General features: G+C 49.6%; 1 protein-coding gene across 8 annotated transcripts in view; it reads right to left on the reverse strand.

Annotated features, from left to right (window-relative positions):
* Nucleotides 1-17,136, reverse strand: part of LOC139364633 (rho GTPase-activating protein 23-like) — a 99,153-nt gene that overhangs the window by 45,861 nt on the left and 36,156 nt on the right. For 6 of the 8 annotated variants that reach the window (XM_071101549.1, XM_071101540.1, XM_071101543.1 and 3 more), the window contains exon 1: nt 4,448-4,739. The exons of 1 other annotated variant lie outside the window; for it this stretch is intronic. In XM_071101549.1, the coding sequence (XP_070957650.1) occupies nt 4,448-4,720 (273 nt within the window). In that variant the 5' untranslated portion in view covers nt 4,721-4,739. Of the gene's footprint in view, nt 1-4,447; nt 4,740-6,326; nt 6,369-17,136 lie in introns of those variants that run through there. One more of the 8 variants, XM_071101545.1, reaches the window with a different exon arrangement.

Genomic DNA, 17,136 nt, shown 5'->3' on the forward strand with positions numbered 1-17,136 from the left:
CTCTCACCAACCTTCTAGATGAGGAAACCTTTCTCCAGTCTAGCCAATCCAAAAGGGGAACATTTGGCATTTCAGACGACTGGCATTTCACTCTGCAGTTCTCTGAAATGCCTAGATATCTCAAATAAAATCAAAGTGTATTGGCCGTGTACACAGATCTGCAGATGTTATCGCAAATGCTTGTGCTTCTAGCGCCAACAGTGCAGTAACACCTAGCAATAATACAGAAATACACAATTAATTCAGAAAAATAAAGAAATTAAGATATCAGAATGAGCAATGTCAGCGACAAGAATATAAATATATATACATATGTATACAAATGTACTGCATATACATCTAGTGGTGTGTAAAGACAGTATGGACAGTATATGAACAGAAAATGTGTGTACAGCAGTAGTTATATAGTAGTTATATCTAGGACAAGCTCACATGAATAGGCTAATCGTGATATGCAAATTAGGCAATATGAAGCCCAGCCACATGCCATTAATTAGGCTAATTATCACATCTACAGGCACCATAATGAAAACTCCTATTAAAATGCCACATGGGGCCCCCAGGAAACCATACACAATATTTCCCATCATTCCTATTAGTCTATATAACCACATCCACATTGTTTTCTATTGTGGAGGGTAGCAGACAGGTGTCCAACTCTCCACGACATCAAATCAAACTTTATTAGTCACATGCGCCGAATACAACAGGTGTAGTAGACCTTACAGTGAAATGCTTACTTACAAGCCCCTAACCAACAGTGCAGTTTAAAAAAAGATGGATAAGAATAAGAAATAAAAGTAACAAGCCATTAAAGAGCAGGTTATATACAGGTTAGCAAGGTTATATACAGGGGAAACCAGTACAGAGTCAAAGTGCGGGGGCACCGATTAGTTGAGGTAATATGTACATGTAGGTAGAGTTATTAAAGTGACTATGCATAGAAGATAACAACAGAGAGTAGCAGCCGTGTAAAAGAGGGGGAGGGGGGGGGGGGGTGCAGATAGTCTGGGTAGCCATTTGATTAGACGTTCAGGAGTCTTATGGCTTGGGGGTAGAAGCTGTTTAGGAGCCTCATGGACCTAGACTTGGTGCTCCGGTACTGCTTGCCGTGCGGTAGCAGAGAAAACAGTCTATGACTGGGGTGGCTGGAGTCTTTGACAATTTTTAGGGTCTTCCTCTGACACAGCCTGGTATAGAGGGACTGGATAGCAGGAAGCTTGGCCCCAGTGATGTACTGGCCCGTTCGCACTACCCTGTGTAGTGCCTTGTGGTCGGAGGCCGAGCAGTTGCCATACCAGGCAGTGATGCAACCAGTCAGGATGCTCTCAATGGTGCAGCTGTAGAACCCTTTGAGGATCTGAAGGCCCATGGCAAATCTTTTCAGTCTCCTGAGGGGGAATAAGTTTTGTCGTGCCCTCTTCACGACTGTCTTGGTGTGTTTGGACCATGTTAGCTTGTTGGTGATGTGGACACCAAGGAACCTGAAGCTCTCATCCTGCTCCACTACAGCCCCATTGATGAGAATGGGGGCGTGCTCGATACTCTTTTTCCTGCAGGCCACAATCATCTCCTTTGTCTTGATCACATTGAGTGAGAGGTTCTTGTCCTGGCACCACACTGCCAAGTCTCTGACCTCCTCCCTATAGGCTGTCTCGTCGTTGTTGGTGATCAGGCCTACCACCGTTGTGTCATTGGCAAACTCAATGATGATTTTGGAGTCGTGCCTGGCCTTGCAGTCATGAGTGAACCGGGAGTACAAGAGGGGACTGGGCACGCACCCCTGAGGGGCCCCCGTGTTCAGGATCAACGTGGCGGATATGTTGTTACATACCCTTACCACCTGGGGGGCGGCCCATCAGGAAGTCCAGGATTCAGTTGCAGAGGGAGGTGTTTAGTCCCAGGGTCCTTAGCTTATTGATGAGCTCTGAGGGCACTATGGTGTTGAACGCTGAGCTGTAGTCAATGAACAGCATTCTCACATAGGTGTTTGTTTTGTCCAGATGGGAAAGGGCAGTGTGGAGTGCAATAGCGATTGCATCATCTATGGATCTGTTGGTGTGGTATGCAAACTGGAGTGGGTCTAGGGTTTCTGGGATGATGGTATTAATGTGAGCCATGTTCGTATGAACCACGACATCACCAGCCTAAAGATGACACAGTTATGAAGTGATTATTAAGCTATATAATTAGTTCAGAATGATTGAAATTGATGGTGAAGGAAAGGAATGCACAAACACACACTGGCGCCCGGCGCTAGTGCCACTGGGGGAACAATGGTCTTTCAAACAGCTGAGAGCTGCATCCCGTTTGAAAAGTGGAGCTTTACAGAGAGGTTACAAACGCTGACACATTTTTAATCCAGAGACCCACTGTCCGCTCCGTAGCACTGATCTGAGAGCAGGACGGATGGGTGTATGGGGGACGGGAGAAGAGAAAGGGACACAAACTGAAGTGATTAAGTACGGCTACTTTAAGGGTCAATAGTTCTTCCTGGTCAGATCAGGTCGTCAGGAAAAACCCCAGGGACGCGACCACATCATCTACTGTATATCAAAGGCCCTCCCACCTGTATCGTTGTCTCTCCTCCGGCTCCTCTCCAAGCCGGAATGCATCCTAGTTCAAACTAGCATGACAGCCAACGTCTGACTGTTATGTCGGTACAGACGAAAGGCCGGCCGCACCATGACAGCCTCTTTAAGCACAAACAGTATGTCACAATAGAGGATAAACAGTCATTCAGCATACCTGACGCACAGCTTCAAGAATAACGTCTCTGTCTTTTACACAACCGCCTGAATTCCCCCGTCTGTGTGTGTGTGTGTGTGTGTGTTTGTTTGCTCAAGAACCTGTCCGAGCCCTCTGTCAGATCAAGTCAGTTGATGTCACATCAGTTAAACAGGGTTTTCTCCTTGAGCAACTCCGCTGAATATGAATCTCCAGTAACACCCCCCCCATCCTCCCCAAAACGGTCTCTAACCTACACCCCAGGGGGAAATAGGTAAGACTGGAGAGGCCGAGGCTAGCACAACTTAACTATCTGTATAAGTATCTTCTTATTGTTTGCCTAACCTGAGCTTTTAGTCTACACTGAACAAAAACATAAAACGCAACATGTAAAGTGTTAGTCCCATGTCTGTAATAAAGCCATTTTGTGGGGGGGGACATATTCTGATTGGCTGGGCCTGGCTGCCAAGTGAACTGTAGCTCAGTGAAATCGTTGAAATTGTTGCGTGCTGCGTTTTATATTTTTGTTCAGCATCCATCCACAGATCCTAACCATAATAACCCAAACGCTCCTTAAAGGCCCACACTCAGTGGCATACAGGCAACAGTAAAGTCTAACAGGCTACTGGCTGTATCAAAATGTGTCTCGTCCCGTCAGAGAGAGATACTGAGAGTGATGTGCGCCTCACCAACCTGGCCATTAGAGCAACATTAGACTGACATCATCGCTGTGGGATTTAACTGGCCTTAGCCACATACTGTTGCACTGGTGTTACTATCCTGGTCAACACAATTACAGAGGGAGATGGCTGAGATTCCAGGACTGATGCTGTCCACATTACTGGTGTTACTATCCTGGTCAACACAATTACAGAGGGAGATGGCTGAGATTCCAGGACTGATGCTGTCCACAGTATTGCGAGAGGCCATTACTGTACACAGACAGTGTGTTTACGCCAGCTGTGTCCATATACTATAGCCTGGCCGCTCTTTCCCCTGCCTGCCCACATTCCCCAAGCCGCCATCTCTCAACTGTGTGTCTGAGAGAGAGACAGAGAGAGAGAGCAAACACACACTGCGCTTCAACACACACACGCACACGCGCACACGCACACACACACACACACATACACACATACACACACACACACTAAATGAGTGCACATGGATGAGAGATGCCCTGAATTCTGCAGGCCTGGAGGGCGCATTGCCCCCCCCCCCTCTAACTGCCACATAACAAGCCCCTTCGCCTGCCTCAACTCACTAATTAGTACCGCCCCTCCAGGGGGAAGAGGACAACACAACTATAGCTGATGCTTAATGATTACCGCATTATTGCCGCTCACATTCAGCATCACACAGCCATAGACACCAGTGGAGGCTGCTGTGGGGAGGACAGCTCTTAATAACGTCTGGAACGGAGCGAACGGAATGGCATCCAACACATGGAAACCACTCATTCCGTTCCAGTCGTTGCCACGAGCCCGTCTTCCCCAATTACGGTGCCACCAACCTCCTTTGACAGACATGGAGAAAACACATTAGGAGAAGTTCTCTCTCGCTGACACACAAACACACAAGCAAGCATACACACTGCGCAATTAGCAAAACACCAGTTCCACATAACGCTATGGACTGAGATTCTGAGGTAGACCCACAAACCTCCACCTTTACAGACTCCCTGCCCACAGGTGTGGTGGGCACTGGGCACAGTCCTTACCCTGGGCTGGTGAGAACGTTGCAGGGCCCTGCTGGTGCAGCCGTGCCCATTGCCGACCAGGACTGGCCTCATGGTGGGGGGCGAAGGTGAGGGCAAGGGGGCACCACGCAGCACTGCCAACCAGATGCAGCGAGGCTCGGCGGCACTACAGTCCACCCCTACGGGATTCTGGAAGCACCACTCTGACTCAGCTGGCAGAGCAGGGTAGGGGGGCATAGCCGTGGGCATTGGGGCGCAGAGATTACCCGACACGGGCCGACCTGATGCCAACATGGGCCACACACACACACACACACACACACACAAGGGGGCAAAGTCTTGACACTATCGCACAAACACTCTATTTTAAAGTAAACGACGCAGGTGTCAGAGTAACACATGCATCCTCTCTGGCCAAGTCCTACTGTCAACACCAATCCATGGAGATAAAACAAGCAGTGAAAGCAGAAACCAAGAGGGCTGAGTAGCTCTTCAGATGGGCCAAGATCATCCCTGAAGAAAAAAATCCCAATAGTTCCAACCAGTTCAGTCTAGTCCCCTGTTCTCCTCTGCGTTCCTCTCATCCCGATGCTGGCACGACTCCAAAGATACCTGCTTTTAGTCCCATATCCCAGTCTCAAACTCCTGACCTCCAAGGACGTAAAGGAGCTTTCCAAGGCACACACACTCACACACGCTCACACACACGCTGGCGGGGGCCGTGGTGGGGCGTCCTGTGCCCTGAGAAGATATCAAAGAAGTCCTGGAAAGCAGATGTACGCCGGAGTGTGTGTGGTAGCAGAGAGGTCTGGTTTCCCTACAGACAGACAGACAGACGGTCTGACTGACTGACTGACTGACAAAGCGACTGACAGACTAACTGACAGTGCCTCTCCTCTCTCAGCACAGCAGTGTCCTGTCCAGTGGTGTTCAGCAGGACACAAAGCCACTGTGTCTGTCAACCCCCCTAACACACAAACTGTCACAGCTAGAGGGCTGGCTCCTCTGTCTCTCCTCCCTCCCTCTCTCGCTCTCTCTCTTTGTCTCTCTCTTCCTGACTCTCTCTCTCTCTCTCTTTCCTCCTTTTGTCAGCCTCCAGCTCGTTGTCCGGCTTCACTTCTACCAATTCATCCTTCGTTCCGTCTCTGTCCCTCGTTCACGCTCTCACTCCTCTGTTCCCTCCTTTCTCCCCTCCGTGGGATCCATTCCAATCTGTCACTCAAAATCCACTTTTCTGACAGAGAGCCAAAAACACACACAACACCCAACATGTACAATGTGAACACTGAGGGCCGGGCCACCGACACCGTGCTCCACTCTTGAAGTCCGGATGGAGTTTTCAACTGTAGGCTGATGATGTGGTAGGCCTAAATTCAACAGCAGGTCCCTGTGGCTCTGTCCTGCCCTGTGATTGTAGAGGGAGTTGAGTGGCGCTTGGTGTATGTGTGAAAGAGACACAGGCACAGTGACACCGCTATGATCCCGGCACTCAACTCACACACAACAACCCCCCCACCTCCCGCCACTCCACCACTGTACCCACCCACACAATTTCTCTCTCCTTTTCTCTCCTGTTCTTTCCTGTTCTCGCCCTCTCCAGCAAAATCGAGAGGACATGGGATAAAGTTGAGCAGACGCAGTGGAACAACTGCGAGAGCAGAACGAGAGAGAGAGAGAGAGAGAGAGAGAGAGCGCAACAGGCTGCCGCTTCACTCCAGCAGCCCCGTCGCCAGCCAGGCAGACCAGAATAAAACAGCTGCAATTGAACATTAATTTGACACTGACCCCCCCCCCCCTCACGCTAAGTCATGAATTCACACATACAAACACTAAAACAAACAGTGACACACACCCACACACACACACACACACACACACACACACACAGCAGAGTTCTCACCAAACATCCAGGGGTCCTGAGTGTGTGTGAAAGTGTCAGGCAGGTGACCATGGTGAGTCTGACAGAGCTACGGCTTCATGATCCTCTCTCTAGAAACGCACTCCACAGACCTGTTACTGATGAGGTTAGACTGGTTTCACCTGCTGCCATACAAGCAGGGCAAGCACCAACACGACCACAACACCTGAACACACACATAGTACACACACTCTCTAAAACACACAAACACACACACCGTGCCCTCCAGGCACACACAGAAAATACACTTTGCAGGCTCACCTAGTGTATGTTGAAATACCATGTGGTTGATGTATTTGATACCATTCCACCTATTTCACGCTCCAGCCATTACCACCCATCCTCCCCAATTAAGGTGCCACCAACCTCCTGTGATAAACACCCACCAGCTATACCCAATACAAATGTGCAGACGTACAAACTGTATTATACACAAACACACTACACAAAAGGGAACGCTCCTTCCACACACAGACATACACATGGCCCGTTGAGTCACACACGTGTATAAATACACTTGCTGGGTTGTAATTACGCTCTCATAAAGACTTAAGTCCTATTGGCTGTGGGCTGTGCTGTGACCGTGGGCTGTGACTGTGAGGGGTTGTGTTCAGCCTGTGGTCAGACCGGAGGTTTGGGTTCTAACAGACCACCAAGCAGAACCCGCCCAGGACCGGATGGAGAGACACCGGGACCAGATCACTCAGTGGGGACGTCCCATTCAGAAAAAACCCACAGATGGAAGCTTCAGAAGGGGACGGGCCTTGATAGGGGACACTGTGTGTATGACATCATAAGCTGGCACCACCCGACGATGAGCCTTCCTGGTTCAATCAATGAAAACGATCTGCTTATCACAAGCGCAGCGTTGAGAAAGACTCACATTGAGTTTTGCCGTGGAGTTATGCCAATAACAGACAAGCCCAATTGGGAAAAGATCCTGGTCTCTCCCCCTCTAGTGACCTGCGGCCATATTTACAAAAACAGGAGGAGGAGAAGTAAACAACAAAAGAGCGGAGAGAAAAGGTGTTGAGTTTCAGTTCACATGGAGGACAAAGGAGTCACACACCGTGCGCTGTCACAAAACCACCGTTGCCTCCAGTGACCCATGCTGGCTGCTGATTGGCAGAGACGTGTCCATACACGCGCACAGGTAGAAAAAAATAAAAATAAATATTTAACCTTTTTTAAACTAGGCAAGTCAGTTTTAAGAACAAATTCTACCCCGGCCAAACCCGGACGACGTTGGGCCAAATGTGCACCGCCCTATGAGACTCCCAATCACAGCTGGATGTGATACAGCCTGGATTCGGACCGGGAACTGTAGTGACGGCTCTTGCACTGAGATACAGTGCCTTAGACCGCTGCGCCACTCGGGAGCCTGCTACGTTGTGGTTGGATGAGGCCTAAACACCACTAGGTCCTGAACATTAAATCCTAAACAATCCTCATCCCGGGAGAAAGTGAACACCTGTCTGTCTGTGGCTCAACGTCACCGTAACCTCTCATCCGCCCCTAAAGCCCCTGAAGTCCTGAGATCAAAGAGTGTGAGATTCAAACGGCACACGCCGCTAATCTCTGGAGAGACGCCATACTGCTCGCCTCTTGCCCCCCCACCCTACCACACCGCCGCCCCGGCCCCTCGCCTTCCCTGCCATGCACACCACCGAGAGAGAGAGAGAGAGAGAAAGAGAGAGAGAGAGAGAGAGAGAGAGAGAGAGAGAGAGAGAGAGAGAGAGAGAGAGAGAGAGAGCGGGTCGGTTGATCTGCACCTCTGCTCACAGACAGATTAGTTGGTAGATAATCCCCTTCATAGTGACGCCGACACCACCCGCCAGCAGATTAACTAACACAGCCTGATGGAGACAGCCTGATGGAGACACAGTCCACTCCCATTCTTCACTGACTGATTGAGAACCACCAGCCATAATAACCCTCATACACACAGCTAGCTGAGCAAGACATCAGGCAGGATCTATATCAGAGAGATGCAGTGGTGTAAAGTACTTAAGTAAAACTAATTTAAAGTACTACTTAAGTCGTTTTGGGGAGTATTTCTATTTTTGACAACTTTTACTTCCGTACATTCCTAAAGAAAATATTGTACTTTTTACTCCATACATTTTCCCTGACAACCCAAAGTACAAGTTACATTTTGAATGCTTAGCAGGACAGGAAAATTGTGAAATTCACACACTTATCAAGAGAACTGTCACGCCTTTTTATTTCTCTATTTGGTTAGGTCAGGGTGTGATATGGGTGGGCATTCTAGTTTTCTATTTCTTTGTTGGCCGGCTATGGTTCCCAATCAGAGGCAGCTGTCTATCGTTATCTCTGATTGGGAATCATACTTAGGCAGCCTGTTTCCCACCCTAGTTTGTGGGATGTTGTTTTTGCACAGTAGCTGTATTAGCCCTGCAGAACTTTGCGTTCGGTTTTTTCCCTTTGTTGTTTTTGGTGTTCATTCTAATAAAGTACGATGAACACTTTCCACGCTGTGCTTTGGTCTCCTTCTGACGACGGACGTAACAGAACATCCCATCACCAAAGGACCGAGCGGCGTGGCCAGGAGGAGCAGGGATCCTGGGCCGGGGAGGAAAGTGAGTGGAGGACATCATGGACATGGGAGGAGAGAGGTGCTGGAGTTGAGAGCGCTGCAGAGCGGGCGTGCTGAGGAGCGTGACACCAGTCCGGGTGTCATGTGCACCTATTTCACGCATCTGGCCTCCAGTGCGCCTCCCCAGTCCGATGCGTCCTGTGTCTCCTGTGCGCCTTCACAGCCCAGTGCGTCCTGTGCCAGCGCCCCGCATTTGCCGGGCTAAAATGAGTGTCCAGCCAGGACGGGTTGTGTCAGCTCTACGCTCCAGACCTCCAGTGCGCCTCCACAGTCCAGTCCGTCCTATGCCTCATCCCTGCACTCGCCCTGAGGTGCGTGTCATCAGCCCGGTGCCACCTGTACCGGTCCCACACATCAGGCCTCCAGTGCGCCTCCACAGTCCAGTACGTCCTGTGCCTCCTCCCCGCACTCGCCCTGAGGTGCGTGTCATCAGTCCGGTGCCACCTGTACCGGTCCCACGCATCAGGCCTCCAGTGCGCAACCACAGTCCAGAGCTTCTGGTGACAGTCCCCAGTCCAGAGCTTCCGGTGACAGTCCCCAGTCCAGAGCTTCCGGTGACAGTCCCCAGTCCAGAGCTTCCGTGGACGTTCCCAGTCCAGAGCTTCCGGCGACAGTCCCCAGTCCAGAGCTTCTGGCGACAGTCCCCAGTCCAGAGCTTCTGGCGACAGTCCCCAGTCCAAAGCTTCCGGCGACGTCCCCAGTTCAGAGCTTCCGGCGACAGTCCCCAGTTCAGAGCTTCCGGCGACAGTCCCCAGTCCAGAGCTTCCGGCGACAGTCCCCAGTCCAGAGCTTCCGGCGACAGTCCCCAGTTCAGAGCTTCCGGCGACAGTCCCCAGTCCAGAGCTTCCGGCGACGTCCCCAGTTCAGAGCTTCCAGCGACAGTCCCCAGTCCAAAGCAACGGCAACGATCCAAGGCCCGGTTCCACGGTAGCGGAGGGATCAGCAAGCGGAGCGGGGTCTACGCGCCGAACCGGAGGAGCCACCGAGGCTAGATGCCCACCCAGACCCTCCCTCATAGAGTCAGGTTTTGCAGCCGGAGTCCGCACCTTTGGGGTACCGGGGGGGCGTTACTGTCACACCCTGACCTTAGAGAGTTTTTTAATTTCTCTATTTGGATGAACACTTTCCACGCTGCGGTTTGGTTCTCATTCCGCCGACGGACGTAACAAGAACACGTGGTCATCCCTACTGCCTATGTCCTGGTTGACTCACTAAACACAAATTGTGTGCCACTGGCTATCCGTACATTTAAAAAAACAAGAACATGGTGCCGTCCGCTTTGCTGAATAGAAGGAATTTGTAATGATTAATACTTTTACTTTTGATACTTAAGTATATTTTAGCAATAAAATGTACTTTTGGTACTTAAGTATATGTCAAACCAAACACTTTTAGTAGTATTTTACTGGGTGACTTTCACTTTTACTTGAGTAACTTTCTTTTACTCAAGTATGACAATTGGGTACTTTTTCCACCACTGGAGAGATACAGAGAGACTGTGTGTGTGTGTGTGTGTGTGTGTGTGTGTGTGTGTGTTTTAGAGCGAGAGTGAGACGTTCTGTGTCAGTGAGAGATCGGTGTGAGAGATCAAACAAGTGACTATGCAGACATAACAAGGGATGTTTTCAGTAAACACAGACAATGAGACAAGAGCTTAACAAGTAGAAACTAGGGTCACTGAGGACAAGGTGGCTATGATGTACAGTATAGTGTGTATGGGCACTGTGTGCGTGTGTGGTGGGTTTTCCCTCTAAGTCTATATTTCCAGGTCAGAGTCATGGCCAGCCCAGAGGAATCCACCAAACACACACAGACAAACAGAAATCGGAGTAATCTCCACAGGATGTGGCTTTCCCAGGGAATGGCCATCGACCACATCTCTCACACACACACTACACACACACACACACTCACTCTACACAACCTTCCACTGTCACTATAACTCCTTGTGCGTAGCTAGAGACACATATAGTAAGCACAGTGAAAACGAGAGGAAGAGAGAACGAGGGAAGCTGGCTGACTCTGCCCATCAGTCCAGAAAACATTAGATAGCAGAACAGCCTAGACAGACGACCATTACTCCCAGCAGTGGATCCTATGAAAAGCAGTGGATGGATAGAAAAGGGCCGGCCTCTTTTTAAGCAGGTTAATTTTAACTCTAATCTCCTGCAAATCCACGACACACAGAGGCCAAAGGCTGAGTCCGCAGGGCGCAGTTACAGATCTCTGACCACTAGAGGGCAGACATACCACGCAGCTCAATGGCAGATGTGTACGGGTCTGTGAGAACAGAGTGGAAACCCACACACAGTTAGTTCTACTGTAGTAGGATGGCTGTGTCATCATAGGGGTTTCAGTGCAGGGGTTGGATGTGCTTGGAAAAGATGGTGTTAGTCTGAAGGTGTGAGGTAATGTAAGCACTGGTCTACAGTCAGTTTTTGGTCCCCCTTCTAATGGTTATGGCTAGGGCTGGGGCAAGGCACTCTGACGGGAAATCAGGGGTGAGGCCACACCTGTTGTGAGGAGGAAAGAGTCGTAGGCGGGCCAGTGGCAGGAGGAGTTGGGTGAAACAATAGCGGGGTCGTCTTACCTCTTCCCCCCTTACCCTTACCCCCCGTCTCTACACAGCTGAGAGGAGCAGGGTGGTCCCTCCCCGCCTGGCCCTGTCTGACTGCATGACTGTCTGACTGACACAACACGCCCCATCTCTCCAGCAGACTGGAAACAAACAAATCAGACCCACCTGACCCTCGACCTCCCCCCACAGGAACGCAGACAACGCATTATGGATGCATTCTACGTGTGTGTGTGTGTGTGTGTGTGTGACCTCATGCTGTTCTGCCTAACCATGTGAGACCATGTGAGTTCTAACATGGGCCAACCCCAGACTGATCCATACTCTCACAGACACACCCATCCGACCCGGATTCCCCCTACTCATACAAACAATGACACATATTCCAACACACACCACCACATGCACGCATTGACACATATACAGCGATTACAGGGACCATTGCACTACTGGGGTGAGACACAAAGCGGAGGATGATTGGCTGAGTGGGGAGCTCAGAGAGAGCCGATTGGCTGAATGTGGATATTGGTGGGATACAAGGAGGTGGGTGTGTCCAATATATCTTTCAGTGAACATTCATCAACCCACTAATGCCCCAGGGGGACATGGGATACATGAGTCAGCCAGTTAGCCTGAAACCTAGCAGGCCAGAGAGCGAGAGAGGAAGAGAAATGAGATAGAGATTATAAATACAACCCATATTTATGTTGATTTAATTTCCCTACTGGCACATTGTTACAACACTATACATAGCCATAATAACATTTTAAATGTTTCTATTCTTTTGAAAGAATGAGGGGAGTGAGAAAGAAAGAGACAGATGCTGGAAAGGGTTCAAACTGGGAGAAAGCGTACGATGAGGGATAAACATGAAGGCAGAGAGAGAGATGGAAAGCAGAAACAAAAGATGGAGAAGTAGTAGGCAGATGGAGAGCAGAATGAGACAGATATGATCACACACACACACACACACACACACACACACACACACACACACACACACACAGGCATTAATATCCCTAAATATGGAGTTAGCCTGTGGCTGGGTTTGTTAAGTATATCCTTCAGTGTGGTCAGAATTCCTCCACTGACTGTACTGGAAGATGCCTGCATATGAGGGGTAGGGGCTGGAAGAGCTTGAAGGAAGCATGCCCCCCCCCCCCCCCCCCGGCATACCAGCGACCCAGGGACCCCCATTATATTTTAGCAAAAAAAAATATTACGCATTTTCTTATCATCAGATGAATGCTATTGGCAAGTAGAAGTAATCAACATTTTAAAAATGAATAGATTTGGTAGACAGTTTTATGAAGGACGTGTAAACTCTAAACTAGCATATTGGCTAAAGAGGTATCTTGGCAGTGTTAAGAAAATGTTGCAGTTGTAAAGCAATTCTAAAACAAATTCAATTGAGATGAGAACATTTTGCAGTTTTTAAGCTCATTTCAAGCAATTCCACACAGTTTGGCATGGAGCTGAGAGACAATGGCACAGTTTTACATGCATTTTGCCATGGCTAATGCTGTGTTCCTCAGCTCAAACATCATAACAAAACCAATCGATTCTCCCTGACTCTCTAGATTTGATTTGATTCTTAGTTCTCAAAGATGGTATTATTTAAAAAGATATATAGTTCATCTATTTTCTGCATGCTTTCTATCTGGTTACGGTCATTTTAGTTGACACAAAACAGTTTTTCCATCCTGTAAATTACCACATAGACTGCCCGCCTAAGACTTTTTTATACAGAAAAAAACATGTAATGAGCTCCAATGACTGTACTTTGCTCCATATTAAAGGGATAGTTAGAGATTTTGGGATGATAGATTAGATTTTGCAATGAAGCTGTTTATCCACTTCCCCAGAGTCGGAGAGCTTGCTAACTGTTCCTGTAGACTTACAGTCATTGCGCTAACGCTAGCTAGCATTGGCACGTGAAACTACCTCTAACTTCCCTTATACTGGATGCAGAGACATAAAAATGGCAGCAAGCGATATTCATAAAACAATTTTTTGCAAAAACAAAAATCCCCCTAGAGGGCCACAGACCCCAGTCTGAAAACCCCTGTTTTAAGGCGCATCCACTGGACTTAAATGGGGTGTGCAGGTCTCGCCCCCTGGAGCATTATCATTAGGTTGATGAATAATTAACTAGTATGAGCTGTTGGTACATGAAGGAGGATGGAAGGGTGGAAGACTGAGGTGAGAGGCCCAGCCTCATCAACCTTCTCCATGGCTGTTCTGGTGCTCGTTCTCATGTTCTCATTAGTCATATACACAGACAGACAGACGGATAGACGGACAGACGGACAGACGGACAGACAGAGAGACAGAGAGGAGATGATACGAGAATTTTATTCTCCCCTTACAACCCTCCTGGGCTTTCCTGTCTCACTCTTCCTCTACTCCCTCTCTCTCCCTCCATCTCCCCAACAACTACCACACACTAAGTGGAGAGAGAGTGATACACTTTAGCCTACTTAAGGAGTGGCTGGTTCCTCATTTGAAGCTGCTCGTTGATGAGGAGTGTTTGGTCACGTTCACAAAGACAATCACATCCAAGAGATGAAGGGGTAACCGGAAAGGCACGAGACGTGTCCAAATTGACCTGTTTTCACTCAGCTGTGAAATTATTCTGCTCTAAAAATAGACCCGTGTTCTGAGCATGTATTTTTTTTCTTTCGGTTTCTCTCGTGCTCTTGTTTTTCCACATGAGTGCAGCAGCTGCTCTTCTCGCTGTCGCCGTCGCCAATGTTGCATACCCCTGCCCATCACCATGGTGACCATCTCGCCTGACGACCATCAACATCACTTCTTGCTACTACACCTCTGGAGGCCATCAATCTCGAGAGTCGCCATAGCAACAGTGACAGGCAATATGACGATTCTCACCCCCCACCACCATCAATAACGTTACCTCTACCAACTCTACCACTCTCCCACCTTAGCTTTCACCATCGCCAGTCACCATGACAACCGTCAATCAGTCTACAGGTCATTCTCTTCCAGAACCCTTGCACCACTCCAGTCTACATCTAGTGGTGTCTGTCTGAAGGTTGCTGTGAGAGGCAGCGGCTGGGTCTTGTCAGGTACAGAACCTCGTCTTGCCTTGATTATGTTTCAGCATTAACATCCGTCTCCCTGTGTGTATTCCATGTGCCATGTAACCTAAACAGAGGAATGACAACATCTGGCAAAGAGCTACTCCCCCCCGCAACAACCACAACCACTGGGAGCAATCAGAGAGAGCGTCACGATTGGCCCCCGCTGCGATGACAGCCCCCACCTCTCCTTTTTTCTTTCTTTCTTTCTTTCTCTCGCTCACTCTTTTTTCCCAGCGTGTTTTCAGAAGTGGAGTGGAGCTCCTGAAACCACACGGCTCCAGCAGGCCTCTGTGCCCCCTCCACCCCCCTCTGTGTCTGGGAAGAGGGTTGGGATCCTGGGCCCCCTTTCCTCCCCCCCAATCCAGGCCCCAGTTGCCGGTATATTTAGCCCATCTGAGCCTCTATGTAATTAACAGATGAAAATTATAACTTTGGGGTTGGGATGACGTTTCTGTTTCCCTCCGCGGCATGGGCAGAGACTGAAACTGGACCTGCTAGGCTCATCACGGAGCCACACTGGGCAGTGGGCCAATAGCATGGGCGTGGTGGAGCCAGCATTGAGCCAAGATGGAGGAGGACTCGCACCGGTGGATGGAGTGTATAATACTCTGAGCCAGGCAGGGTCGGAATGTTAATACAGTCAAGCTACATGGTCTGTCAATCACACCACACACCACTGGAGTTTCCATTCGAACGTCAGATGGTTTTTACATTCCTACCACGCACCAAAGACTGGAGGAGGAAGATGGAGGAGAGGAGAGTTGCTTATCCTTACTGCATACACAGGAAGACATATATCCAACACACTCACGCCATCACACACACTCACACACACACACACACACACACACACACACACACACACACACACACACACACACACACACAGAGAGAGGTGGGGAAAAGGCCTGTTTACATTTCTTACCTCTCTCCTTTCTCTCACGCTCTCATTGTCTGTTTCTACCATACCCAATCCTCCCATCTCTCTCAGTCTGTTTCTACCATACCCAATCCTCCCATCTCTCTCAGTCTGTTTCTACCATACCCAATCCTCCCATCTCTCCCTGTCTGTTTCTACCAGACCCAATCCTCCCATCTCTCCCTGTCTGTTTCTACCATACCCAATCCTCCCATCTCTCCCTGTCTGTTTCTACCGTACCCAATCCTCCCATCTCTCTCAGTCTGTTTCTACCATACCCAATCCTCCCATCTCTCCCTGTCTGTTTCTACCATACCCAATCCTCCCATCTCTCTCAGTCTGTTTCTACCATACCCAATCCTCCCATCTCTCCCTGTCTGTTTCTACCAGACCCAATACTCCCATCTCTCCCTGTCTGTTTCTACCATACCCAATCCTCCCATCTCTCCCTGTCTGTTTCTACCGTACCCAATCCTCCCATCTCTCTCAGTCTGTTTCTACCATACCCAATCCTCCCATCTCTCCCTGTCTGTTTCTACCATACCCAATCCTCCCATCTCCCCCTGTTCTTTGTGTTCCATCCCTGCTCCAGTCCGCACGTTCTCTCTATCAGCACTTACGAGTCAGTGAGCTCTCTCTCTCTGCTGGAGTGGAGGACAACCTCCCAGGGAGTGTGGGACAGCAACAGCAGCACCCAGCCAACGAACAGAACACACCACTAAACTCAAACAACCCCGCTGCCCTTTCTCTTCACAGGGCTTTTCCCCATTCAACATTCTGTTCTCTCAGTCTCTAATTAAGTGACCCGTCAACATAGCCGCCAAAACCCAGAGCTGGAGCTTCATTGTCGTTCACAAGAGACCCCACAGCAGACCAAGGGAGAAGAAAACGGAGAAAGGTCAACCAGGACAGAGAAGAACGTGGTCGTGCTACGCTGTGCCAGTCTGGACTTGAGCTGCTGCGGCTCCCACTACCCACACTGTACACTGTGATAAGACGATGAAGAGATAACACAGAGATTTCGGGGCACCGCCCCCCTGAGCCAGCGTCTGGTCCAGATGTGACCTATCCTCCACTGGCACAGAGATGACACCCAGATAGGTCCTTCTCCCTGGGCATGTTTTGAAAACAGCAGGATAAGCCCTCCTTGTCCTCCCTATCGTCTCATCTTCAGTTGAACTGCACGCTCCTTCCTGTGGTTAGAATGAACGCTGTGCAGCCCAGCCAGCCAATCGGGGAGGGGTGTGTGTGTGTGTGTGTGTGTGTGTGTGTGTGTGTGTGTGTGCGTGCGTGTGTGTTCTAGACCAGTACACACCACCCCTGCCGGTTCTACACGCCACAGGCTCTGCCTTGTATCCCCATGTGTAATTAGATGAGCTACATATGCCAGGCCTGATGGCCTTTCTGTGTCTTTAGCCTCTGTCACTGTGTGTTAGTGGCCTTTCCTGCATGCCAGAGGAGAGCTGTGGGTAGAAGATGGAGGCTGGCATAGACTCTGCGAGACAGGTCCCTCCAGCAGTCTGCCCCTCCAGACCGTGAAGGTCTCCATGTTCTACACAGCAGACAAAGGTCACATA

The sequence above is a fragment of the Oncorhynchus clarkii genome, chromosome 13 (assembly GCF_045791955.1).
Source record: "Oncorhynchus clarkii lewisi isolate Uvic-CL-2024 chromosome 13, UVic_Ocla_1.0, whole genome shotgun sequence".
Lineage (NCBI taxonomy): Eukaryota > Metazoa > Chordata > Actinopteri > Salmoniformes > Salmonidae > Oncorhynchus > Oncorhynchus clarkii.